This window comes from Myodes glareolus, chromosome 9 (genome assembly GCF_982192425.1).
Source record: "Myodes glareolus chromosome 9, mMyoGla1.1, whole genome shotgun sequence".
NCBI classification, from domain to species: Eukaryota; Metazoa; Chordata; class Mammalia; order Rodentia; family Cricetidae; genus Myodes; species Myodes glareolus.
In genome coordinates, this window is record NC_142034.1 from 27,397,873 (window position 1) to 27,423,793 (window position 25,921).

Here is a 25,921-nt window from a genome sequence, read left to right on the forward strand (position 1 = left end):
TAGCTGCAAATTGCAACAAAGGCATTCAGAGGGACTTTCTCCAGGAGTGGAGTTTTGAGGCATCTAGGGGATGCTGTTAGTGTCTTGCCTTAATTGCACATGATTAGGGTAGAGGAAAAGGCGCTAAGAACAGCGAGAGGCTCTTCCAATGCAGCTTCTGACCACAACATATTCATGCGGCTCAATGCTACAAGGCTGCACTCTGTACACTCTGCCTGCCAACAAGGAAGACTGAGGGGGCCTGGTGGTCAGGGGAGACAGCATACCCTCATGGCTCCCCGTACAGCGTGGTCCCCATGGACAGGGGAGCTGCGTTCCTTCTCCTTCCCACTGCGGCTCAGCTTTGTCCTCTGCAGCTGTTGCTTCAGCTTAGTGATCTAGCAGTCAGAGATGGAGGAGAAAAGGAAGTGAGGCAGAGGCAAAGTATACTGGTTCCTTTCCCGAGTTGAAGCCCCTACCCATGAAGATACAAAAAAGGGACAGGGAGGTCAATATTTTAATTTCAAAACAGATCAGTGGTGCTAAATCTCATGACAATCAGCTCCTCAACTAAGCTGGATGCCCTGCTTCTACACTTGATTTTTTTTTTTTAATTGTCATGCATCCCCCTAGGTGAATCCGTCTCCAGACAGAAAACATTTAACATCATGGTTATGAATTGTAAGGGACACTCTTCCACTGAGATCATAGGGTAGGTATGGTAGCACACGCCTTTAATTCCAGCACTTGGGAGGCAAAAGCTAGTAGATCTCTATGAGTTCCAAGCCAGCATGGTCTACAAAGTTTCAGGACAACCTGGCCTACATAGCAAGCTCCAGAACAGTTGGGGGTATGTAGAAAGACTCTGTCTAAAAAAATAAAAACAAAAACTGGCAATGATTTGTTTTTCTATTTTTAAGAACACTTTTCAGGAGGCTGGAGAGACAGCTTAGTGATTAAGAGCACTTGCCACTCGCTGTTCATGCTGTGAACCCGAGTTCAGTTCCTAGCAACCAAATGGTGGCTCACAACCATCTGTAACTTAGATTCCAGGGGACCCAATGCCCTCTTCTGAATGCTGCGGGCATCAGTCATGAATGTGGTACATAGACATACATGCAGACAAAACATTCATACATATAAAATAAATTTAAAAATTTGTAAATGTTGGGCTGGAGAAATGGCTCAGTGGTTAAGAGCACTGACTGCTCTTCCAGAGGACCCAGGTTCAATTCCCAGCACCCACATGGCAGCTCACAACTGTCTGAAAATCCAGTTCCAGGGGACCTGACACCTTCGCACCAATGCACATAAAATAAAAGACAAATAAATCATAAAATTAAAAAAAAATTTGTAAATGTTTTCAAATGTTTATTTTTAATTGTGTTTATGTGTGGGAATGTGTGTGCACGTGAGTGCAGGTGCTCATGGAGACCAGAAGCCCTGGATGCCCCTGGAACTGGAGTTACACAGAGGTGGCTGTGAGCTATCAGAAATGGGTGCTGGGAACTGAACTCTGGTCCTTTGCAGGAGCAATGCACGATCTTAACCGCTGAGCCATCTCTCCAAATCAGCTGTTTTTCTTTTCTCTTTCACTAAGACAAGGTATCATTCTGTATAGTGAAGACTGACTATGAGCTCACAACAATCTTCCTGCCTTAGCCTCCTGAGTGTTGGGATTATAGGCATGTGCCTCCATGCCTGGCTGAATGTGGCATTTCTGAGGGTCAATAATAATTTCTCAAATGACATTCTCAAGTATCCTAAAGGCTTTGAGACCAGAGAGTTTGGCAATCCAACCCTTCCCCTCATTTAAAAGTAAACTATACTACAGAAAGATAAGTTCTCTAGAAGAGAAGGACCACATTTCATCTGGATTCCCAGGCCCTATAACACTACAGGGTATCACTAACACTGTTTATAGTCATGGAGGAACAAGTCTACTGTAATCCCAGCACTTGGGAGGCTGAATCAGAATTTTTTTTTTAGTTTGAGGCCAGCCTAGGCTATACAGTAATATCCTGCCCTCTCCCCCACCAAAAATCCCCCAAACCAAACAAATTAGCAGACAAACACTTTTGAATATGATTCCTATTAGACTTGTAATTCTGGGCCTTAAAACCCTGAGCAGGATGCAGGGTTTGAATATGAATGGGAGGGAACCTAATGGAATTCAGAAAGTAGATCTGCTGCCCACTGCCATAAAAGTTGCAATGACAGAAACCTCTTTGTTAAGTTATTGTTTTAGATTTATCTAGTTTATCTGTATGAGTATTTTGCCTGTATGCATGTTTGCCTGGTATCCGTAGAGGTTAAAAGAGGGCACTGGATTCTCCCCAGACTGAGTTACTGATGGCTGTGTGTGACGACGTGGGCACTAGGAACACAACTAGGGTCCTTGGAAAGAACAAGTACTCTTAACCCCTGAGTCATCACTTCAGCCCCTAGGAAATGCTTTGTAATTACACTGGTGGAGACTGAACCCGGGTTAAGCAGCGTTCTGGGCTGCATCTCCCAGCCCAAGAATGTGCTTTTTGACTTGTACTGTGGATCAACCAGACCATGAAGACCATGACTCCCCACCCTTCCTGTGCAGAATTTGTTTACTCTGCCATTCAAGGCTTTGAGAACATTTTACATTTCCACTTGGCCTTGGGCTTGAGGTCCAGTCGCTTTCCGTTTTCTCAGTGCTCTAAGCACCAAGGAGAGCAGAAACAGCGTCCCTCTGAATGGGTCAGGGATGAGTCCTGGAAAGTTCACCTTTTCTTTGGAGCTCCCACATGACACTTGAGGTGGAGCTGGGTTAGCAGCCTTGGAATACTAACCTATGGTTTTCTCTCTCAGTCTCAAAGCCTCGAGCCCTCCTGTGGCAGAGGGAGGGCCAAGACAAAGCATTTAGGGTCCCAGGATTTTTTTTTTTCTCTTCTCTTAAAAGAAAACTAGGCAGATGATTAAGTAGTAAATGAGGCTGGGAGCTCCTGACTCCCTGGGACTTGTTCCCTGCCTTCCTGCAGTCTCTGAATCACTTATCAGGGTCCAATCTCAATGTGACTAAGGCAAACAACTGTCCCAGCGTGGGTACTAGAACCATCAGCAGCCACTGGCTAGGTTTTCTCTAGCAAGAGGCTCTCTGGGCCTACAACCAAGCCTACGGAAGGTTGGGAGTCAGTGGAAGAGCCATTCCCTCAGAAGGAGGCTGGCAGGAGGCAGAGAGACTGCAGTGTAGCTATCCTCCTGGGAAACTGTCACAGTGCCAAGAGACAGAGGTTGTGGAGAGAGGGCACTTACCTCTTTTCGATGGTCAGTGCTGCCCCAGGATGCTGATCGCTTGTGCACGCAGAAGCTGGCCCGCTCACCTTCTGGCTCTTGCCAGGACAGGGGTGTCTGTAGAAAGACATGCAGTAAGACAGACAGCTCTGCGGGCGGGAAGCAGCCAGGCAGTTTCCTGGACAGAGGTGGTGGCCTATGAAACCTTCTCACATCTGTTCACCAACCTCATGGACACACCCAGCCTGCCTTATTCTTCCAGGCAAGGAAAGTCATGGGCATGGCCTCATCCCAATTTTCACTCTCCAGGAAAGCTTCCCTAAGGCCCAACAGTGCTGACCCCCTCTCTCTTTTATTGTGTGTTTGGTACTGGGGATGAAACCCAGCATCTTGCATATGCTAGGCAAGCGGTAGCACGGAGCCTCATCCTCAGCCCTCCCGTATCACTTTCTTTCATGTGTTACACTCCCAGTCAGTCTGTGTATATCCCAGTGGTGGGGCCAAGTACAGTCCCCCTCCCAAGCAGCTTCAAAAGAGCCCTGCATCCTTTATCCTCACCCCTTGTTTGCCTAGCCAAGGCCAAGTGCATGGGAGTTCATCAAAACAAGTCACCAGACAGGATTCCAAGAGGAACCAGGAGAAAGGTCTTCCTGGGTACCTCTGGATGAAGTAGGTGGCAATTGTGTAACATGGAGCCTCAAGCTTATTTCAGCACCCAGAGGGAGTGTCAGGGACTCCAAGGTCCTCCCGAACAAGCAAGGAAAAGACAGTTTCAAAAAATGGAGCCAGAATTCTGAATGGCCTGCTCATGCCTACTCCCCACGGGCCTTCCTTGCTCCTCGTGGGAAGGACTTTCAGTTTGCTGCCTTCCTTTCCCTGCGGCATAAAGGCAGGGGATCCAAGACGGTGGTGGAGGAGCCCCCACTAAAGGAGGGAGCTATTGGCTTCAAGCATGGCGCTCAAGAGGAAGGCTCAGATCCCCTCCCCATCACCAACATCTTACTTCCATTCCAGGAGAGGGGCCAAGGGGAGTGCCCCAGTGGGACCAGCTCCTCTCTGACTACTGTGCACAGGCTGCCAAAGCCCAGGGCCTGGGAACCAGCTCCTCTAAGAGATCTGCTGACCTCCCCCAGGAGGCTGCTGTACACAGAGAGGGGGAGGATGGGGGAAAACAAGACTCCTCACCACCTAACAGTTGCTAAGAAGAGCTCACAGGGCAGTCTGAGCCAGGACTGCCTTGTGCGACAGCTGCATGCAGAGAAGCCACTGCAGATGGAGCCTCTGGCCCTTCCTGTCTGCAGCTGCCCACAAGCAGGACCTTTAACACAGCCAGGGTAGGACAACTGGCATCACCGAGGAACACAACCTCAGGCCCATTCCCGTCATTCTTCCTTTATGAACAGGGAAGCTAGGAATGCAGGCAGGTGCCCCATAGCCCTCAGGTGAGGCTGGCTCTTACAGACCCTGGGAACCAAGTACCTGATCTCCCTCCAAATGTCCATGTTTCTCTAAACCAGGGTGTGAGACCTCAGAAGAGCGACACAGCCAACAGGGAAGACATAGCCCATTTCTCCCTCGTTTGCTAAGACTCTGCAGATGCCTGCACGCCCACCTTTCCTGGGACGCCTAAGCCAAGCCTGCAGATCACCAGTGCTGCTGGTACAACTGAGTCCCACACCTCCTTCAGCCCTGGAAAAGGAGCAAAGAGCCCAGAGGAGGGGTGGCAAACCAGAGGACGAGGCTCAGTCCTTGCCTCTGAGAAGCAGGTGGTGGAAGAAGGGGAACACCCTGGGTCAGCTTGCACCTGGCTACTAACACCTCTTCAAATGCTCCAACTCCCTTCTCCTAGGAGATGGGGAGGAGTCAGAGGGAAGTGTGGACTGCCACAGGAGTGGAGGAAGGATGCAAAAACCATGGCGGTTAGGATCTCCTCTCCTCATCCGTTTCTCGGCTCTCTCTTCTCGGCAACCCCGTTCCACCAACTATCACCCGCTCTGTGCAGATGTACTATTAAGGGCATCACTTTATCTCAACATCTACCGCCTGCCCAAGGGGATCATCGCCCTACCCCTCCTCTCAGGTGCTCTCTGTCTTGCCCAGGCAAACACATCTCTCTCCTCACCCACTGACCTGTAAATCTCTTCCCATTTAAGATGGTGTGCCTGATAGCCATTCCCAGCCTTGCCAGAGTGTCCTTGTATGGGAGGGGCTGAAGGAACTGGTGTATGCTGAGAGGGTATAGCAATGTGACCACTCACACAGAGACTAGGGCAAGGTGCTGTAAGTTAAGACAGCCACTGGAAGCTAGAAGGGCCAAGGAGATGCCCCAAGAGCATGGCATCCTGAGCTAGATGTTGTGCCCTTGCATATAAGTACTGAGCGCCTGCATACAGTACCAGCACTTGGGAGGCTGGGCTACACAATGAGTTCAAGGCCAAACTGGGTTCCTAGTAAGGACCCTACCACAAAAAGTAAAAGAAAAAAATGGCTTCTGAGAGCACGGCCCTGCCAATACTTTCATGTCGAGTCACTGCAACTGAACTCGGAGACTTCTGGAATCTAAACTCTGAGAGAATACACATCTTCTGTCCTAAGCCATGAAGCCTGAGGTAGCTGTTAAGCAGCCTGAGGAACCTAACAGAGCAGGGTGGCCCGGCTTCCAAGCTGCTTCCAGGCTGGTGTGAGTACTGGCAAGCCTGGCTTGTATCATGGCCTAGTTTCCTGCCTCGCTAACTGCAGTGAGTATGTCAAGTGGGGGAACTGTGCCTCTGGTTGCTCAGGAACAAAAGTCTAGATCATGGTCTCTTTGGGGACTAGTAAAATCACAGCTAAGACCCGTCTCAAGGAGGTCAGCAGGTAGGGTCAGGCCAAACTGTGGACCAGCAGTGTCAGCAGTCATCCTAGCCCCTTTGTATAAAGGCGAGTCTGGGCATCAACGATGAAAGAGTCATGCTTTTCAGGGGACTCATGCATGAGAATGGACTTACTCCACACCCTGGCTAAGGGAGCAACTGAGTGAGGAATAAACTTTGCTCACCATGAGTGGAGAGGCCAGCTGTGCAGCTGCTCAGTCTGTCCAGAACTGGACATGCAGAGGTAGAATATGAATGCCTTGCCAGGGATTTAAAGATTCCAGGGCAACACGTGGAAGGACAGATGGGCATGGAGGTGGAAGACCACTTTCCAAGGAACTAACAGAACAGCAAAAGAAAGGAGGATGGAACCCTCCACACTGGAATGTCTTTCTTGGCCTCCAAATCAGCTAAGTTTCTACCTGGAGGTCATGAGGGGACTAGTCCAGGCCCCCAACGTCCCCAGTCCCTTGGCTCTAACTGCAGAGCTGGGCTGGGGCTCAAGAACATTACCCACTGTACCTACTGGAAGTGAAGAGCAGCGTGGGACCTGGCTGGAGGGAGATGGCTGATCAGAAGCCACATGACGTGCTCAATTCAGCAAGCCAGTTCCTTAGGACTCGGGCCAAACAAAAAGTCTCTGGGGGTGGTCCACTGGCCAGCACTGAGAACTCTGGCTGCACGCGGCCAAAGTCACCATTTCTAACTCAACAGTGACTAGACAACCCTCAGATTTTCCATCGTGGCTCCATTTTCAAGCATTTGCAATACTGCAGTCAAACCATAGACTGAACCCAGTGGTCCTGGTCGCTAGTTTGGAAAATAGGCTCTGTGTCCAAGCCCTCACACCCACAAAGGAAAACAGTTTTTAAAGGCATGTGAGGGTCACACTGAATTATGTGCCATCAGCAAGCACCAAGGCAATAGCTCAGGGAAAGGGAGGACCCCTCACCTCCACCCCTGGGCACCACAGGCGAGGAAAGACAGAAAGAAGTCCTCTCCTTCCAGTAAGCTGTCTCCACCTCTGGTCTTCAGGATGCTCTGTGAAGCTGTCTGTTAAGGACTAAGGTTATCCCCCCCCACCACCAAAGGATAAGTTAGAGCTACATGTGGGGAGGGAGAATCACAAAGGCTTTCTGTCATACCAATTAATAAAGCAGAAATGGGGATGGAAAGAAGCAGGGTGTGGGTGGAGCCAGGCAGGGCTGGTACCCAAGGTCCCTTCTGTGGGCAGGATGCCACCAGCTGGAGAATTTGCTCAGACAGTTATCCCAGCTGTGGTAAGCCCACCTCCCCCCTCAGGAAAGGGCAAGGCTTACATGCTTTGCACAGCAAGAAGGGAGAAAGGTGACCACAGCCACTGGCATGTGCTGCTATCGCTGGCCCTGGCCTGGGCCCAGTCACTAGAAGAGACCAACCCAAAGCACTTGGTGGCCAGCTCTGGGTTACCAAATGACCTGGGGGAAGGGTGGGCCACAGAGAAGAAAACACACTCAAATAAACCCAGGCCATTCTGAAAACCTCTTCTCAGACACAGGACTTCCCACAGAAAATGGAGATGCCACAGGGGTGGGGCCGGGGGAGTAACTTTCCACTCCTTCCTGGCCCTGATCTCAGGAAGATAATGCTGGGGACTCCTGTTCACACCTTTCACCTTGTTCCTCCAGGCTGGAAACATGCTGGGCTGGAAGGAGAGCTCAGGAGTAGAGCACGTGGACCCTAGCATGTGCAGGCCCTGGATTCTATCCTCAACACTGCAAAAGACACAAGCCGCAAAGCAGAGTACCCCTCCCCAGTTGTCAATCACACCCCTTCATCTTCCTAGGGTAGCTGTTTCCCCAAGTAAGTCCCTCCCATATCCCATTTGTTCCTCTTGCTTCAAATATGTGAGGAACCTCGCTACTGCTGCCCAAGGATGGGCTTCTTACTTGACTGAAGGCACAGAACGTGGCCAGGGGTTGCAGACAACATTGCCATAGACACAGTGCTGAGTGCATTTAATCATCTTCTGCCTTAAGCAGAGGCCTGGAGTACACAGTACACCAGCTCTCTAATGGCAGATGTTCTGCGTCTGGGACCTAGCTCTGACATTGACTTGGAATGAGCAAGGCCCCTGGTCTCTCTAGGGGTTTCTGGGAAGGTGCTGCTTAGCCTCAGGCATAACTAAAAAGCATGTCCCCAGGAGCATTGGGTAAGTAAGATATGGCCTCCAACATAAGGCGTTTAGGCACCTAAGAGAACAGTAACAAGTACCTGCCAGTTAACTGAACGAAACAGACCATGAAATGCTGCACTGCTACAGTTAGGAGAGAAAGGGCACAAGCGAGGGGAAGGATAGGAATGGCTGGCTTGCTCAAAGTACCTGGGAAAGGTCTGGCATCCACCATTCCTAGTGGCTGCAAAGCTTTTAATGCACTCAGGATATGGCTCAGTGGTAGATTACTAGCCCTCACCTTGGGCTCTATCTTCCGATCACAGAACTGACTAACTAACTAACTTACTAACTAACTAACTAGCTAGCTAACTAACTACGGAAGCTTTCAAAGACCTCTTAAAAGACCTAGCCTAGCGTCCCTCCTCCTCTTTTCCTTTCCCTACACTCCCTGAAAATTTCTTCTTCATTCATCCTTTCTGGGTGATCTCTTGCTGTTTAGAAGGAAGTACAAGGTCTTCTGGGGAGAGGGCAATTGAGCCTAAGGCTTTCACAGCATAACGCCAGTGCTAAAAATGGCAGCTTGTGCCAGGCTAGGGGCCTCGAGCAGGAATTTGAGTGGAGCCCAAAACCTAGAAGCAGAAAATTCCCTGAAGAGCAGGACTGAAAGATGGGCAGAACGCATACTTGGGGTTGGATGCTTATGCTGATCAGAATTCTCCCACCTCTCGCCTGCAGCCACAATATTGACAGGTTGCTAAGAGTTCCTCGAGGGCTGGAGCCCATCCCGGAGAAGAAGAAAGCTGGAGGGCTGGGCCTTGCCAGACCCATGGAGGCACATCGCTGACCTCTGTCTTGCTGTGGCAAGAAGCCCAGACTTGTTATATAAAAGATCTGGCCTGCAGCTGGAGCTGAAGCAAAAACACACAGTTGAGAACCCAGGCCACTCCACTTGGCCAGAGGACGTCTAAGGCCAGGCCTGCCTAAGGGTGACAGAGGAAGCTAGGTGAGGAGTGGGATGGTCACTTCGCAGAAGGCTGGCAAACAGAAAGTGACAGAGGTGGGGATAAGTGGGCCACATAGCTGATGTCTAACAAAGGATGCTCATGAGTTCACCTACTCGAAGCCACCTCAAGCTCCACTCCTGCAGGAAGTTCTCCCAGATTAAGTACATCATCTGGCCTGAGTCAAAGAGAAAGGAGTGTGTCCTCCCAGGTGCACGAGGGAGAAGCATAATCCACCTCGTCATAGTATATGCGGGGAGCAGTGCTGGACTCCTCTCCCCTCCCCTCACATCTAACGAGGACCACTGACGTCACCTTACAGGCTTAAACTTGTTTCAATTATTTTTGATGCAACATGGGGCATTTCTGGGAGAATTCTGCTCCTCCAAACTTTGCCAGACACCCACCCCATGACATCCCTTGGCTGTTTGTTCACTGGCCTTCAGGGAACTGGAAACCAGGTTCACAGAAACCAAATCTTGTTCCCATTGAAAAGGAGTGCACATTCAAACATTCATTAATACCATTTGAAAATGGATCTCACAAAAAGAAAGGAACCAATGGGAGGTGCTGAGAAGGAGGCAGAGTAAGCTGCATGGGAAGGGGGCTCCGTATCCCTTGGCCATCATGCAGCATGTACGTGGGCAGAGCAGATACACCCTTCTCAGCACGCAAAGCAAGAGCTGCCTCACCCCATCTTGTCCTATTACTCAGAATGGAGGGCTGAGGCGAGCTAGGTGTTCTTTTTTGCATTTCTACCTATCAAAGAACAACTCAATTGTTTTGAAGTTGATCAGGACTCAGCCTAAGTGGCCCACAACGAGAGCCCTGCTCTCCCCAACTTAACTGCTAAGAAGACTGAAGTCCTGAGTCAGACTAAGAAATATCTTTGGGTGATTTCCAGATAAGATGGCTTCTTGCTCAGGCTAACACTTTCTTATCCAAAGGATGGACACACACCTTTAATCCCAGCACTTGGGAGGCAGAGGCAGGCGGATCTCTTTGAGTTTGAGGTCAGCCTGGTCTATAGAGCAAGTTTCAGAACAGCCAGGGCTACACAGTGAAGCCCTGTCTAGAAAAAAAAAAAAGTGGACACACGGACTGGATGGTCTGTGGAAGTCCTTCCAAGGACACGACTCTTCATGAAAACACAGGAGAGAAAGTCGGGCTCCGCAGGACTCAAAGGGGTGCTCCAGAGCCCTTGTCAGGCTGCTGGCAAGACATAGCTCCTCACAAGAATGCCCTACTCCGATTGCTCTAGTGGAATGAGACCTGGCTCGACACCACTTTGACCACTTCCTGGGCTGCTTGGAAGAGTACAAACTCGACTAAATGTTGGCTTTAATTTAACTTTGGGAAGGCAAAACTCATTTTAAAAATCCCAAATTCCAAGTCAGGCAGTGGCGGCACACACCTTTAATCCCAGCACTTGGGAGGCAGAGGCAGGCAGATCTCTGTGAGTCTACAAGAGCTAGTTCCACGAGAGGCTCCAAAGCTACAGAGAAACCCTGTCTCGGAAAAAAAAAAAGCCCAAATTCCAAAGTTGGCTGTGGAGTTCCCACGTGTAAAGTCCCCCCCCCCGAAAGCCAAACTGGAAATCCCAGCTTGACAGCTCTTCCCCAGGCAGGTGGGATGCAAACTCTTTTTCACCTACATGGACAAAGAAAAACAGCAACAATAACAAAACCCTGGTAAACAGTACAGTAGAGGATGAGAAGTATCTGTGAACAACCAAAACCCAGGACAAGTCATTTCAATGACAGAACTCATGAGTGATGGACCAGAGGCCCCCTCAGCCAGCCCTCCTACCCCTCCTGATCCCAATAGACGACAACTGAGTTACCTGGGTGGCCTTGTCATTGGTACAGCAGGTGAAGGCCCCATCAGCATCTCGTGGCCACTGGCCCAGAAGGTAGGAACTGAGGACGGTGTCCAGGGAGAATGTACGTCGAACCTGGGGTGGCTGAGGCCTACACACTGACTTTTCTGGGGCCACCGAACATGGGACACTGGCTGAAAGAGAGCACAGCCCGCAACGCCTTGACATCAGCATGGAGGAAGGAGTCATGGTAACCAGCCTCCTCTCTTGCAGGATACCTCACCTGCCGGCCATGTCTTCACGCCCCACTCCCCCCCGAAAGAGTTCAAAGCAGCAAAGGCACATCCTGTCTGACCAGCTTTCCTGACTTCACTTTAGCGCTGGGAATGATTGCCACCATTTCACATAGGAATTAGAGGTTATGATTTGTATGTTTGCTTGCTTGTTTGTTTTTTGAGACATGGTTTCTCTGTGTAGCCCTGGCTGTCCTGGAACTAGCTCTGTAAACTAGGCTGGTCTCCAACTCACAGAAACCCACCTGCCTCTGCCTCCCAACTGCTGGGATTAAAAGCATGAGCCACCATGCCTGGCTTTAGGAGCTATTTTAGACTCTGAGCCTGTAACTTCCAAGTCTCCATACCAAGACTCTGTGGAGGAGCACTGTTTCCCAGCCTTTGCGGGAACCCCATGTTCACAAAAATCAAGCTTTCTTCCCCTTTCTTATTTTCTGCCCCCCTTCTTTACTCCTGTACCCATTTTGGGGCTTTTGTACTACACAAACTTGGCTCAATTCATGTAAAAAATATATTTTCTTCTTTTTGTGCAGCTAGGGACTGGATCCAGAGCCTGATACAGGCTAAGAAGCATTCCGCCACCAAACTGTATTCCACAATTTCATTTTTCCCCCATTTTTTTTGAGATAGTATCTTGCTATGTTGCCCAGGATAGCCTTGAATTGGCTATAGAGCCCAGACCCACCCTAAACTTTCAATCCTTCTGCCTCTGTCTCCTGAACAGCTGGGATTACAGGTGTGTGCCACCATGCCCAGCATGAAAGAGTCTTCCTATTTCCTTCAATCCAGCAGTTTCAGCAGAGCAAGGGGACTGGCCTGGAAAGAACCACAGAACTCCAAGAAGAGGAGTCCAGTTTAGGAAACTATCCAAGTCTGCAGGTCTTTTTCTCCCCCTTCTTTGCCTCTTATCTGAATGGCAAAAATAAAAAAGGGGGCAATTATAAATGCATTCATTTCATTTTACATTGGTTAAAGATTTCTGGGAGAAATTAAAAGTTGAAACTGTTTTTACAACGTAAGGGTTCTGGAATCATCTGGAAGTTTCAGTGATCTGGGTTGACCCTGTTTTCCATGGCCACGTTCAAAACATTCCACTATCTGCAGATCTATAAAGAGTCCCCTTTAAACAGAACAGAATGCTTTCACATCTGTAGTAATCCCTTGATAATTTATGTGTATATTCAGCACAGCAGAGAGAACTAGTAACTTTAGGTATAAATAGACTTGAAGAGGTTTATATTAAAGAGACACAAAAAGATTGGCAGTTCCTCAAAAAATTAAACAGAGAATTCCCTTAGGGTCCAGAAATTCAACCTCTATATTCCCCTCAAAACCCAAAAACAAACCTGAAAGCAGAGATTTGAAAAATTATTCATATACCCATTATTATCGCAGCATCAGTTATAATAGCCCCAAACTGGAGGCAACCTGTACTATAGCACTGATGGTGCAAGGCGCAATAACTCGGACACACAAGCAGGCAATGTCAGATGATTCCATCTCCATGAGGCAAATGGAATAGGCAAATCCATGGGGACAGAGGGAGGTAGAGCTGACCATGGGCACAGGAAGAGGGGGAATGGGAGTTACTGTTAACAAATGTCGACTGTCTGGGATAACAAAAAACTCTAGAAATGATATAGTGATTGCTACACTGTAAATGTCCGGATGCCACTGAATTGTAAGCTTAAGATGTTTAAAGTGTCAAGTTTACACTGTTTGTCACCACAGTTTAAAAAAAAAGTGCCAATAATGTCATTCTCCAAATTAATTTAAGTATTTACATATATTTTGAAAGGTTTGTAATCAATATGAACTATTCTATACTATATTATATTTTGCCTTATTCCAGTCATTATAAAATCCAATTCAAAGTATCAAGGACATACATATTTGCCATTTTTAAAGACTGTATGATATCTGCTCAACCATTCCTGTTTTGCTTTTTATTTATTTTTTTTTTTTGGTTTTTCAAGACAATGTTTTTCAGTAGCTATGAAGTCAATTCTGGAACTTACTCTGTAGATCAGGCTGGCCTTGAACTCACAGAGATCTCCCTGCCTCTGCCTCCCAAGTGCTGAAATTAAACATGTGGGCCACCACTGCCCGGTTTTAATCATTCCTATATTACTGAACATTCTTCCTCTCTAATATGGAGCTCATCAATGTTAGTACATAATCAACTTTATTCTTAGTTTTTAATTTGACTTTTTTAATATTTCTAGGTCAACTCCCTTGGCCACAAATAAGTACTCACTTAGAAGAACTTAAAAATGACTTTTAATGACAAAAGTTGTAAGCATGATTTGTTGAAAAGTCAAGAAATGTATACATCAAACAAGATACCAAAACAAAACAAAACCTCAATCTCATCACTCAGAGATAATCACTGTCAATATCATGATATACTGGTGGTATGGTGGCATACACCTTGAATCCCAGCACTCTGGAGGCAGATCTCTGAAATTTGAAGCCAGTCTGGTTTACACAGTGAGTTCTAGGCTAGCCAAGGCTACATAGAGAAACCCATCTTAAAACAAACAAAACAAACAAACAAACAAACAAACAAAAAGCGGTATCATCACGTCATCATGCAATCCTTACCTTCTAAATATGGACACACAAACATTTTAAAATTGGAAAATGGGCCAGGCACCAGGAGGTGGTGGCTTTAATCCAGCACCCAGGAAGCAAGGACAAACTGATCGCTGGGAGTTCAAGGCCAGCCTGGTCTACAGAGTGAGTTCTAGAACAGCCAGGGCTACATGGTGAAACCCTTCCTCTAACTAACTAACTAACTAACTAACTAACTAATTGATTAATAATGGAAGCACATCATAATACTGTTTGGCCGTTTCTACCTCCTTTCCAAATCAATAATTCTGACTACAGCATACTTTTGCAGGGAGGTTAGTTTTTTTGTTGGTGTTTTCAAAACAGAGTTCTGTTTCACAGCTCTGGCTATACTTGAACTCATAGAGATCCGACTATCTCGGCCTCCTGAGTGCTGGGATTAAAGGCATCATGAGCAACCACAGTCCTGCCGTTTTGGTTTTTGAGACAGTATCTCACTACAGCACCCTGGCTAGCCGTGAATGTTTAAAGGCGTGCACCACCACCACCTGGCATTTTTGGCTTTTTGAACTGTTCTCTTTATATAGCCTAACCAGACCTTAAACTTGCACTCCACCTGTCCCCAGGTCCTAAGGATTAGTACTATAAGAAGTTATCATCATGTCTGGCAATACATTATTTTAAAAGACCATATAACATCTCTATACTAAAATTCTCCAAAGGCCCTTTCAAGGCTGGAAGTCGGGAGCTTACAAGATGACTCAGAGGGAAAAAGCACCTGACACCAAGCCTAAAAGCCTAAATTTGATGCCCAGGACTCATTGGTGGAAAGAAAGAACTCCTGAAAGTTGTCCAGGTTGTCCTCTGACCTCCACTCTCATGCTATGGCCGTGAATGTGTGCAACTTACACACACACACACACACACACATACACACACACACACACAGTGTCAAAGGCCCCATGTCAGGCCTACCTCCTGGACCTGTGCACCTCACTCCTTTCTCCACATCCCAGATATGGTGCACTGTACCATTTCCCACCGCTGGCCTGGCTGTCTCTCGGCCTGGTGTTGAAATCTGAGCTATTTGCCAGGCCAGCCTAACTGCTTCCACCTCCTCCCCATCCTCCAGATCCTGGGAATCCCCTGCAAGGAGTGTCTCAGAATGTCTTGCGTTTGCTCCGTATACTTTGTACTCTTCCCGTACTTGCTGGTCTCTCTCTTGGCTTGCAGGTATTTGTGACCCCTAGATAATGAATAGCCAGTAAGGTCAGGCCTGGCTTATCTTTGTAGCCCCCAGTGGCTACAGCATAGAGCTGGCAGTTGGCAAGAACCCAAGTACTTGAATAAAACTGAAAAATCTATAGCAGAAAGATGAAGCTTCTATAATTACACCACTGAATCTGTACAGATCCATGCCAGCCGCTCACCTTGAGTAAAGACCCCACAGCCACTTGTCTATCTGTCCCTCTCGGAGGCTCTGGAGAGCTCATTCTCTTCCTTTACTTTCCCGTGACCTCGTTACTGCAGTAAGTTAGTGACAGGTCATTAGTTCAAGCCTCAAGTTCACCTTCCATACAAGCGATTCAATTGCTCATTGTTCTGCACTGGGCTGAAGCTGTAAAGTGGTAATTCAAATATTTCTGGGGGCTTCTGGTCTACAACAGAAACCAGCTCAGACACTGAAATGCTGTCCCATAGCCCTCCGTGAAGACTGTCCCTCACAGCCCGGTGAGAAGGCAGGGCCCCTAGACAGCACCTTTGCGATATTACATGACAGATAATTAAAGGGGCAGGTGAGCAAAAGGCTGGCACATTGGCGTGGATGTCATAATCCTGCAGGCTGCTTCTTCCGCCTTTTGAAGGACAGAGACTGTGACTCCAGGGCTGAGGGACAGTGAGGGGGAGGAAGGTCATTCAGAGTCACCTGCCCTGTGCTCTCCGCTAGAAGGAGGCTCTCCAGAGACTCTGAAGCAGCTCATGCTTATCCGGTATTTCCTGGTCACGCACCATTACTATAAAGCACTCTGGGTTGCAGTTACCTTTTCCTCTGTCAGCCCTGGGAAGGGACAGGGAGACCGAAGAAAGTCAAGGGGCAAAGGAGCAGTGTCTGATGACACCCTCATCATTGAAGGCGGCAGGATCCTATACCTAAAATCACGCCTCTTTTCCACCTCCCGGAGGCTGCTGGATATCTGCAGGGCACTGCCCTTTTAGCTTCTCAGGGGCAAGGCAGGGCAGAGGTAGGGCAGGCCTGATTTCGGGTCTCCTGTGAAGTGTCTTTGTTTTCATTTGTTTCTTGTGAGGCCTTGGAAATCTGTCACAGAGGAATCTGTCACCTGGGGACAACAGCAGCTACACACTTTACATCACCCTAGCTAGTGAGCTACTGCTGGGGTCCGATTTCAAGAACAATGAAGTGAGCAGTATGTTACGCATAGTCCTAACAGACAGTGTCCAGGAAATACTCAAAACCTGGAATTGGTATGAGAATCAACTATTATTCCACTTGATATTACATTCTTCCCACCTCCCTCCAAACAAAACTGTTCACAAAGACTGTGTGACTTGTTCCTCCATATATATATATACATAAAAACAACAGAAATAGATAGGAAAGGGGAAAATTTTAAAGAAACTAAGACAGAAAGGGAGGGGAGGAGAGAATGGAATGAAGAAAAGCAAGAGTCCTGTGGAAGGCTGCCCTGCCTCCCCTGCTGGCAGACTGGCAGACAGGCCTGCAAAGACCTCATCACACTGAGCCCACCTGCAGGACCCACCTCGCTCTCCCCACCCCTTTGGATAAGGGCCCCAGCCTTATCTCCACAGTGGCCACATCCCAGCACAGGGTGCTGGCTCAGCTCCTAGCTAGCCACAAGGTAGAATTACCTCCTTTCTCAGAGCCCTTAGGAAGATTCCATGGCCCCTCCCAAATCCCCAAATTCTTGGCATGTTCCAGCCCCTTTGAGGAGACTAAAATGCCATGTTTCTTTCATGCCTAGGAAATAAAGGAGCGGGTACTTTAAAAAGATTGCATTTTTTTTTTCTAGTTTAAAAAAAAAAAAAAACTACTGCTTATTTTGTAAACCTCCCCCAAAATGTTTTGGCAAGCACCTGCTGTGTAGGGCACCAAAACTGATTAAGAGCTAAACCAAGGCATCAGTTTCCCCTAACAACAACGCAAAGCCAAAATCAGATACTGATGTGACTCTGTGCCATCCGTAAAGGGGCTGCAGAGAAGGGGGAGGGCATAGCCCGGTCCGGATGCCTGAGAGGGGCTACAGAAGCAGCAGAGGTCTGACAGCTATTCCTCACTGTAGCCGGACTGCAGCCAGCACCACTACCACCAGACCCACCTTCCCTTGGCCCAAGTTACAGCCCAGGGATGCTGAAAAGAAATGCAAATCTGCTTTTGTCCCTTAGGAAGACACAGGGGAGGAGGAGGAGGAGAAGGAAGGAGCCTGCAGAGAAGGCTGCTCTGAGCAGGCTCTACCTAGAGGCCTGTGCCTTCCAGACTGGGAAGGTGCATGGCAGGCCTGGACCTCATACACACTAGGCAAGCACTCTACCCCTGAGCTACAACCCCAGCATTCTCTTCCCTTTGGATGTGGGGACTTGCCTAGGGTATCCTTGAATTCGATCGTTAGCCTAGAAAAGCCTTACTTACATTTACATTCCTTCTGCCCCAGCCTCCCAAGAAGTTCTGATTACAGGCCTGTGCCACCAGGCCTGGCAAGGTACTTGTCTTTACTGTGAAAGTCCTTTCTTTTACGAGGGACAGTCTGTCGTTGTCCTGGATATTGCCTGAGATAAGTGGTGCAAGAAGGCTATCAAACAGCTTGTAGCTAGGCAGGTGGCACACGCCTATAATCCCAGCACATGGGAGGCAGAGGCATTAGGAACATGGGTTCCAGTGATCCCTTGTCTCAAACAAACAAAAATCAATAAAACTTCCTATAGACTCGGCCATAGGTAGCTGCGGATGAGCACTTAGGTTCCACTGCTTGACAGGGTCCCCTGAGCAGTCTCAGCCAGCGTGAGTGCAGCCGTGGCGGGCATACCGGAAAGACCTGGGGAGTGGACTCTGTCCTGCACTTGTGTGATTACGGCTAAAGGATAGGAAGTGTTAAGAAGTCACAACGGTTGCTTGTGGCTGGAAGATGAACTGGTTTCATTTCTGGAAAGCGCCCCTCTCAGATTTGGGAACCTGGGAGAGGAACAGAACAATCGGCTCCCGTATCAGAGAAGACACATCGGTATCAAGACAGGCAGTGACAAAGCAGCCAGCACCGGGGCACGGGCTGGGTGTCTGCAGGAGGGTGGAGTGTCCTGTTTACACCCCCATTGGGTATTATCGGCCCATCGCATGCAGCAGCCTCCACAGCTCAGCCACCTGGCGAGGCACCCTGGCACCAGGCCAGACCATTTCACCACGCTGCTGAGCAGTGGCGGATGCTTTGGTTCTTGGGCAACAGCAAATGGAAAAAACAAAACAAAACAGCACACACTAGATAAGAAGCCTTAGGTGCTATCTTCCAGAGCCACTTGGCCCTGTCTCCCAACTGCTATACTCGTATGGCTTCAGGGAGAGGGGCAAAGAGAGGAGAGAGGCCCAGCAGTCAGGTTGTTTCTGCCTATTAGGGGACTGTCAAGGGAGCCAGCAGCACAACAGCAGACAACGCCTTTAGTAAGTAGGTTTGAGTGTCCACTAAGCACCAACTCTCTGATAGTCTCTGCTGATAAGAGAGGCGTAAGACAAGAAGTTACTGGCAGGGTAGAAGAGGGAAGGCTGATGCCGCTGCTCGTCAGTGCCAGCTATCCACCAGCAGGTATACCCCGAGGGACTACCCTGCAGTGAAGGTCTTCTCAAAAGGGCAGCACACTCACCTCTACCTCTCCCAAGATCCCTCGCTGGGAATCAACCCAAGCCTTACCCCAGGAGAAGGCCTGGAAGGAGAGGTGATGGTGCTCAGGATGAAGACTACGGAGAACGCAGAACATGAGACATTTCTGCTTCTCCTCAGCATGGCCAGGGGTGGGGACCAAGCAATTTGCCAGGGGAAATCAGCCCTGATCAAAGGGTTCTGGCTGGGTGTCTCGGGGGATGATTCCATCATTTCACTGTCTTTCAGGCCATATAGGAGGGAGAACCTCAGGATGGAAAGACGTTACTCTACACCACCACGGCCATGTGCCTAGCCTTCCTAGTGTAACCCTAAATAAAATGAAAGCGAGACATAATGAGATTTTACACCCAGCAAAAACTCGACAACTATCTGGTTCAACAAACAAGGTATGAGTCATTTTCTCATGCCGTCAGGCTTTGAAAACTTCTTAGCGCTAGCCTTCCCACCTCCCCACTTAAAGAGAAAATAGCCCTTATTGTAACCAAAGCTACACACGTTATAGGAAATAGGAAAATGCAGACGAGTGAAAACCCCAGACTAAAAGTCATGCATGCCCTACCCAGAGATCACCACAGTGCTACACGTATCCTTGCTTTTCTCCATGTACATATGCATACTTGTGTTTATTTTTGTTTTTCAATCAATGGTCTTCACTTAGGGATGAGAAGCAGGCAGGGCCAGGGCAGTATGGCGGGACACCAAGGGGTCCTGCCCTGCCCTGTCCACTGTGGTGCAGCACTTGAGAAATCTGGAGAACAAAATACAACAGAGTCTCAGAATTTCTAAATATTTCCCCGAGAACAGATCTGTAGTACGTAGAAGTTCCCCTGAGCAGCCTCACAGGGGCTGCCTATTTCTGGACATGTGCTGGGCTTGACAGGTCTAGGTGGCCTCTCGAGCTCCCTATGGTTAGGGGCCACTTCACTGCTTAACTCGGACACGACACGTGGGCTTTGGAGGGAAATTACGGTAAAACTGAAACCTCCATATGACTGTACAAGGGTTAGAAGTCCTCCATGGAAAGCCCATGGAGCCCCCATCCATCCCAGCCGGCTATGTTAAATCTGGAGCTCTGAGCAGGTTGCCTTTGTTCTTTTTTTTCAAGAGCTGAAACTCGAACTCAGGGAAGCACCCTGCCTCTCAACTATAATCCCAACCCTGACTAACATTTCTCCCAAGACTAAATCACAGCTGACGCTCAACTTTCACAGGGAGAAGAGACTCAACAGAACTAGACTGGAGAAGGGAGAAAGTCACATCATATTTCCCCTACCAACAAGACTTTACCCAGAAAAAAGAAATGGCATTTGTGTGCACATGAAGAATTTCTCAGCCACGCCCTCCATCAATCATTATGATTCTGCATTTAAACGGACAACTCAAGAAAGAGCCAGTGAACCCATTTCTGGCTTCATGTCTGACTTCCCAAAATGCAGATCACATCTGCAGGCAGCTGGAGGACTAGGCCAAGAGAAGCTTTTCTGGAGATGTCACTGTGGGAAAAAAATAAGGAATACACTAACTCTGTGTATCTTCCAGGAGGCAAAGGATAACCCCAGAGTGCATGTGCCAGCATCAAAGAAGCAGGGTGCCGGGCCTCTGACATCTGCTCAGTTCTCAAGAACTTGCAGTTAGAAGAAAAGGAAGTAGTGTGAACTTTTTACCCCTTATCTCAGTTCTCTGAAGAGGACTGCTGTAGGATTGTAGCCTTCGAGATAAAACAAATCACCAGCAGTTACTGACTGAAGCATGCTTTCCTTTAGCATCTAATGGGGGCCTTTGTAAGAAGCACACACACAGTAGTCTCCTCCCATAAAGCTCTAGCTGTCCTGGAACTCACTCTGTAGACCAGGCTGGCCTCGAACTCACGGAGATCCACCTGCCTCTGCCGTCCCAGTGCTGGGATTCAAGGTGTGCACCACCACTGCCAAACCAAGACTTTACAAGGATAGGTATCACTTCACATTGAAAGGTGAACTCATGTCTTCAAGGTCAAAGTGTATGAGGCCCTTTACTTCCGAAATAGATTTGTCAAGGACCATTTCCCACACTTGTAGGTCAGTCAGACTCAACTGTTTTCATGACTTTCTGGCTGCCATGGTTCAGGAAATCCTTGCTAGGGACTAGATGGGCCTACCGAGGACTCGGGAACATTGCTTCTGCCACTGGGCATGCTGGGTTGGCCAAGGAAGATGAAGACAATTTAAAAGAGAAGTTCTAGTGAGGAAGGTAGAACCTAATAAAAGCGAAATAAGATTACAGATTATTTTCAAACAATCTAAGTAATTTCCACTTTGTGAATAAACCATTATTAGTTTTAACTCTATCCAATCTGCTTTCTTCCTGGCTTCCAGCAAACTCCTAGATGACAACACACGTTTAAGCAACTAATATGCAATTTAGTACCATCCAAGCTACACAAAATGCCTATGAATGTTGACAAAATTTGACAGCCCTGTTTTGTCACCTTCCCCACAAAACAAAATTGTTTTTGTTATTACTCTTGCTGAATTGGTCAGTGTTCTTTCCAATTCGTGTCAATTCAGAACTGTCTTTATGGAACTTTCAATGTCCTATCTCAATCATGAAGAGTCAACAGATGCCAAGACTGCTGGGCCAAAGGTTGTGGGGAAAAGGATATTTACACAATGCCAAAGTGTCGCCCCATAAACCAATTTAGTGGAGAATAATGTGCTTTGGCAGTGGGAAATCTGGTGGTCACCACCTAAAGTGATCAAATTTAGCACGACTAGGTTGGAGCTACAGCTCATGTGTGTTAAGCCCTTGTGTTCAACCCCCATACCTCCTCTTCAATGGCAGAATCACTACCTAGGAACAATCCGACATTACCTACTTCCAAATATCAGTATGAAGACACACTTTACCCATGGAAAGTTAATTTTTATTTTGAGACATGTCACTATGTTGCCCAATAGCCTGGTGCTCACAGAGATTCACCTGCCCTTGTCTCCTGAGTGCTGGGACTAAAGGTGCGTGCTACCATCCTGGGGTCAAACGCTGTGGCAGAAATGCTTAGCCTAAATCTAATCAGACTCCAGACCTAACTTCCCACTAATAGAAACACAGGGTATAGAAGAACAAGTTAACACCAGAGGAAATGGGAAGAGAAGTACACGGTCTAGAAGGGCTCCAAATGACTGTTGGTTGGTTTGTTTCGAGACAGGGTTTCTATGTGTAGCCCTGGCAGTCCTGGAACTTGTTCTGTAGCCAAGGCTGGCCGTGAACTCAGAGATCTGCCTGCTTCTTTCTCCTGAGTGCTGGGATTAAAGGCGAATGCCACCAATGCCCAGCCCAAAATGACTTTTGGAAATGTATTATGGGAAAAGAGTGCAGTAAGAGATCAAAATGTATTGTTTATATGTATGAAATTCTCAAAGAATAAAAACATTAAACAAAGAAATATTACTTAAAACAAACAAACTTGGGCTGGCCAGACACCTCAGCAGAATTTCATCCTTTGAACTCACATAATGGTGGGAGGAGAGAAGGGACCCCAAGATGTCCTGACCGCCACATGGGCACCATGACGTGCACATGCCCACAATACACAGGATAGAGACACAATAACAACAACAACAATAACAGCAAAGTAAGGGGCTGGGGAGATGGTTCCGTGGGTGAAGTGTTTACTGAGCAAGCATGAGGTTCTTATATGGATCCTCAGCATCTACGTAGAAGCCAGGTGCAGCAACAAGCATGTGCCTGTAATCCCAGAGTCCGGAGGGAAGGCAAGTGCATCCAGGTGCTTGTTGGCCACCTCAACTTGCCCAAACAGCAAGCTCTCAGTTTGCTAACAGGCTCTGTGTTTTTTTTTTAAAAAAAAAAAAAAGCCAGGCAAGGGTGAGACACACCTATAATCCCAGCACTCAGAAGGCAGAGGCAGGTAGATCTCTGTGAGTTTGAGGCCAGCCTGGTCTACAGAGCAAGTTCCAGGACAGCTAAGGCTACACAGAGAAATGAGAAACCCTGTCTCAAAAATACACACACACACACACACACACACACACACACAAATAAAGATATCTGATATCAATCTCTGGCCTCCACAAGTACACATGCATGTACATGTGCAAACCATCTTTCTTTCTCTCTCTCTCTCTCTCTCTCTCTCTCTCTCTCTCTCTCTCTCCCAAGCGTGCACATTCAGAGTAGGGAAAAACTTTGGATCGAGAGGCTTTTTAAAAAGATACAACTGAAAATTAAAGCTTACAAAGCAAGCCACCAAACGGGAAGCGTGAGAACAAGCTAGATGTTAAATGATACATAGTCACAGTTAATTTCCTTAGGCATGACAATATTGTGAAGAAAACTGTCTTTATTCTCAGGAGAAATGCTGAAGGATAGGGGAATGTGTCATAATTTCCAACAGCTCACCCGAAAGATTGCATATGGATGTACACACGTGAAGGTCTGTCTAGACACACATACATTGATACATTGATGAACACAGGGGAACAGACAGACTTGAGCAAGTTGGTCTATATATTTAATGCTGGTTCCAGGCTAGCCAGGGCTACAGAGTGAGACGTTGTCTGATAGGTTTGGCTGAAGTCTAGCTTAACAATGGGGAGAACTAAACTCACTGCTGCACTGAATGAGGGGGATTGTAAAGTGGTCTCTCCCTGAAAACAGGACCACCAAGAAGAGATCGTTACAGGTTCCTAACTCGGTATCTCCCCTTGAGGCAGAAGGTTCCAACTCCCAAAGGGTAGAGAAGAAAGGGCTGCCGAGGAGGGCAGCTTAAGTGGAATCTCGGAGTGTGTGTTATCATCTGGGGCACGAGAAAGAAGGGCAAAGTCGATGGTAAACAGGATTTACTGAGGCAATGAAGACAGCTGTGTTGTAGGCGCCCACATGGCCCTGCCCACCTCCTCCCAAGTAGGAAAATACAAATAGTGCTCAATTTACCTGTGGCTGGCCACACCAGAAAGCCTGGTCACATGGCTGGGCAAGCTGCAGTAACCATCAAGCATACTTAGGGGCACAGAGGACACGTAGGTTACTGGCTACACTTCATTAATTTGGACTCTGTCAGGATCTGCTGCACTTAACCTTGGTTTTTGATTCACTCTGCTCTGGACTGGGCTAGGGACACTTACAAGGGACAAGGGCTCAGTTGGGTTCCTCAGAACCAAGAATGTCAGCCACCAAATCTGCCCTATTTCACCCATGAAAACCTGTGTTAAGGGTTTGGGGGTGCAGTTCAGTAGGAAGGCATGCATTTGCCCAGCATGTCTGAGGCCCTGGGTTCAATTCCCAACACCACCAAAAACATAACACAACAAAACAAAACAGTGTGAACTACCTTGTTCCGCCTGCAGAAAGTCTGACCATCTCTCGCTTGAGCTCTAGCTCCTGTCCCCAACTTCACAGGGGAGATAACCACAAAGACATCTGACCCAGTGAATCCCTACCTGGGCCCTGACCTTCTAGAACTGAACTGGAAATAAGTGGCAAATTACCATGCTGTGCCCGGGCTGTGGAAAAACCCCAAAGTGTGCTGGGAGACATTCCAGGGCAGCCCCTGCTCTGGAGCCCTGGTCTCGCCATGCCAGTTGTTCAGACTTCCTAAGAGAGGCACCAGGGTTATGCAGTGCCTCCAGGGTAAGCCAGTCGGAAAAGCTAGGCCAGATGTTTAGAGGCTAGGCAGCGGCAACGAGAAGGAAGCAGCCAAGGACTTGATCCCGGGTTGCCTCTCCACATGCTGCTTCCAGAGGCAGAGGGTGCAGCAACGCACATTACTAGAAAGTAGGTGACAAACCAGATCTTCTCCCCCAAGTTGCTTCATGGTAACGTCACCTTCTATCAGTAAAGAGAAGGCTTATCCTACTGATACAAACGGATAATTGAATCCAGGGAAACAATATAGGATATTAACAACCCACATGCCCTATCCCAGCTTCTGAGACCCGGAAGGCAAGCTCAGCTAATCCATTATAAGCAGATGGCACAGTGGCTCCCACTGGACATCTAAGCACAGACAATCCCCTGGGAATTGGGGGCAGCCTCGTGTCACCCTCTTCTTTCTTGCGCTTATTCTGGTTGTCAGTCACTCACCAGTTACCTGGGGTCAGGACAAAGCCAGAGAGTGGAAGATACAGGCAGATATATAAAGAAGGTCACGGAGGGAGTCTATGTAACTTGATCAATTCCTAAGGTCAAGCAATCTGAATACAAGCAGGGTCACTCACATAGTAAATGCCCACAGGTCTATTTCACATAGCTGGCTGGGCCATAAAATAATGCTTCAAGGACAGTTTACTTACAGCCAGCAACAGCAAGCACCTCAGACAAAAAAAAAAAAAAAAAAAAAAAGATGCAAAGATGCACACCAAAACCAAAGATTTCAAGACAACTGCCTTTTTAAAAAATAAATACAAAATTATTTTTATTTTTAATTATGGGTGTACTGTACTTGTGTGTCTGTGTATGGGTTTGTATATTGTGCATACAGACGCCTATAGAGGCCAGAAGAGAGTGTTAGATCCCCCGGAACTGGAGCTCCATCCAGGTGGTTGAGAGCTACACAATGGGCACAGTGGGAACTGAATTTAAATCCCCTATAAGAGCGGCAAGTTCATACCCCTGAGCCATCTCTCCAGCCACAGAAAACATTTTCCGCCTATGTTACATAGTAAAGTAGGGCTAAGTGTGGTTACACATATCTGCAATTGCCCACAGCAATAAGGAGGCAGAGGCAGGAGGATTGCAAACTCTACAATAGCCTGGGCTGCATAGTAAGAAGCTGGCTCAGCCTGGTGGTGGTGGCGCATGCCTTTAATCCCAGCACTAGGAAGGCAGAGGAGGACGGATCTCTGTGAGTTCGAGGCCAGCCTGGTCTACAAGAGCTAGTTCCAGGACAGGCTCCAAAGCTACAGAGAAACTCTGTCTCGAAAAAAAAAAAATCTGGCTCAACCAATCAAAATAAGTAGAACAGAGTTCACTCGTGCCCTGCAGCATAAGCAAAAAAAAAAAAAAAAAAACCGACAAGAATGACTGAATGCCTCTAAGGAGCACAGCCAGATAGCTGAAGGGTTTGGTGTGAGTGAAAGG

At 47.8% G+C, this 25,921-nt stretch overlaps 1 protein-coding gene across 1 annotated transcript in view; it reads right to left on the reverse strand.

Moving 5' to 3' along the window:
- Fam117a (family with sequence similarity 117 member A) overlaps nt 1-25,921 on the reverse strand; it is a 44,041-nt gene that overhangs the window by 6,167 nt on the left and 11,953 nt on the right. Inside the window, exons 2-4 of the mRNA XM_048446969.3 lie at nt 11,098-11,267; nt 3,268-3,363; nt 267-377 (exon numbers count right to left, since the gene is read on the reverse strand). Of these exons, the coding sequence (XP_048302926.1) occupies nt 267-377; nt 3,268-3,363; nt 11,098-11,267 (377 nt within the window). The remainder of the gene's footprint in view (nt 1-266; nt 378-3,267; nt 3,364-11,097; nt 11,268-25,921) is intronic.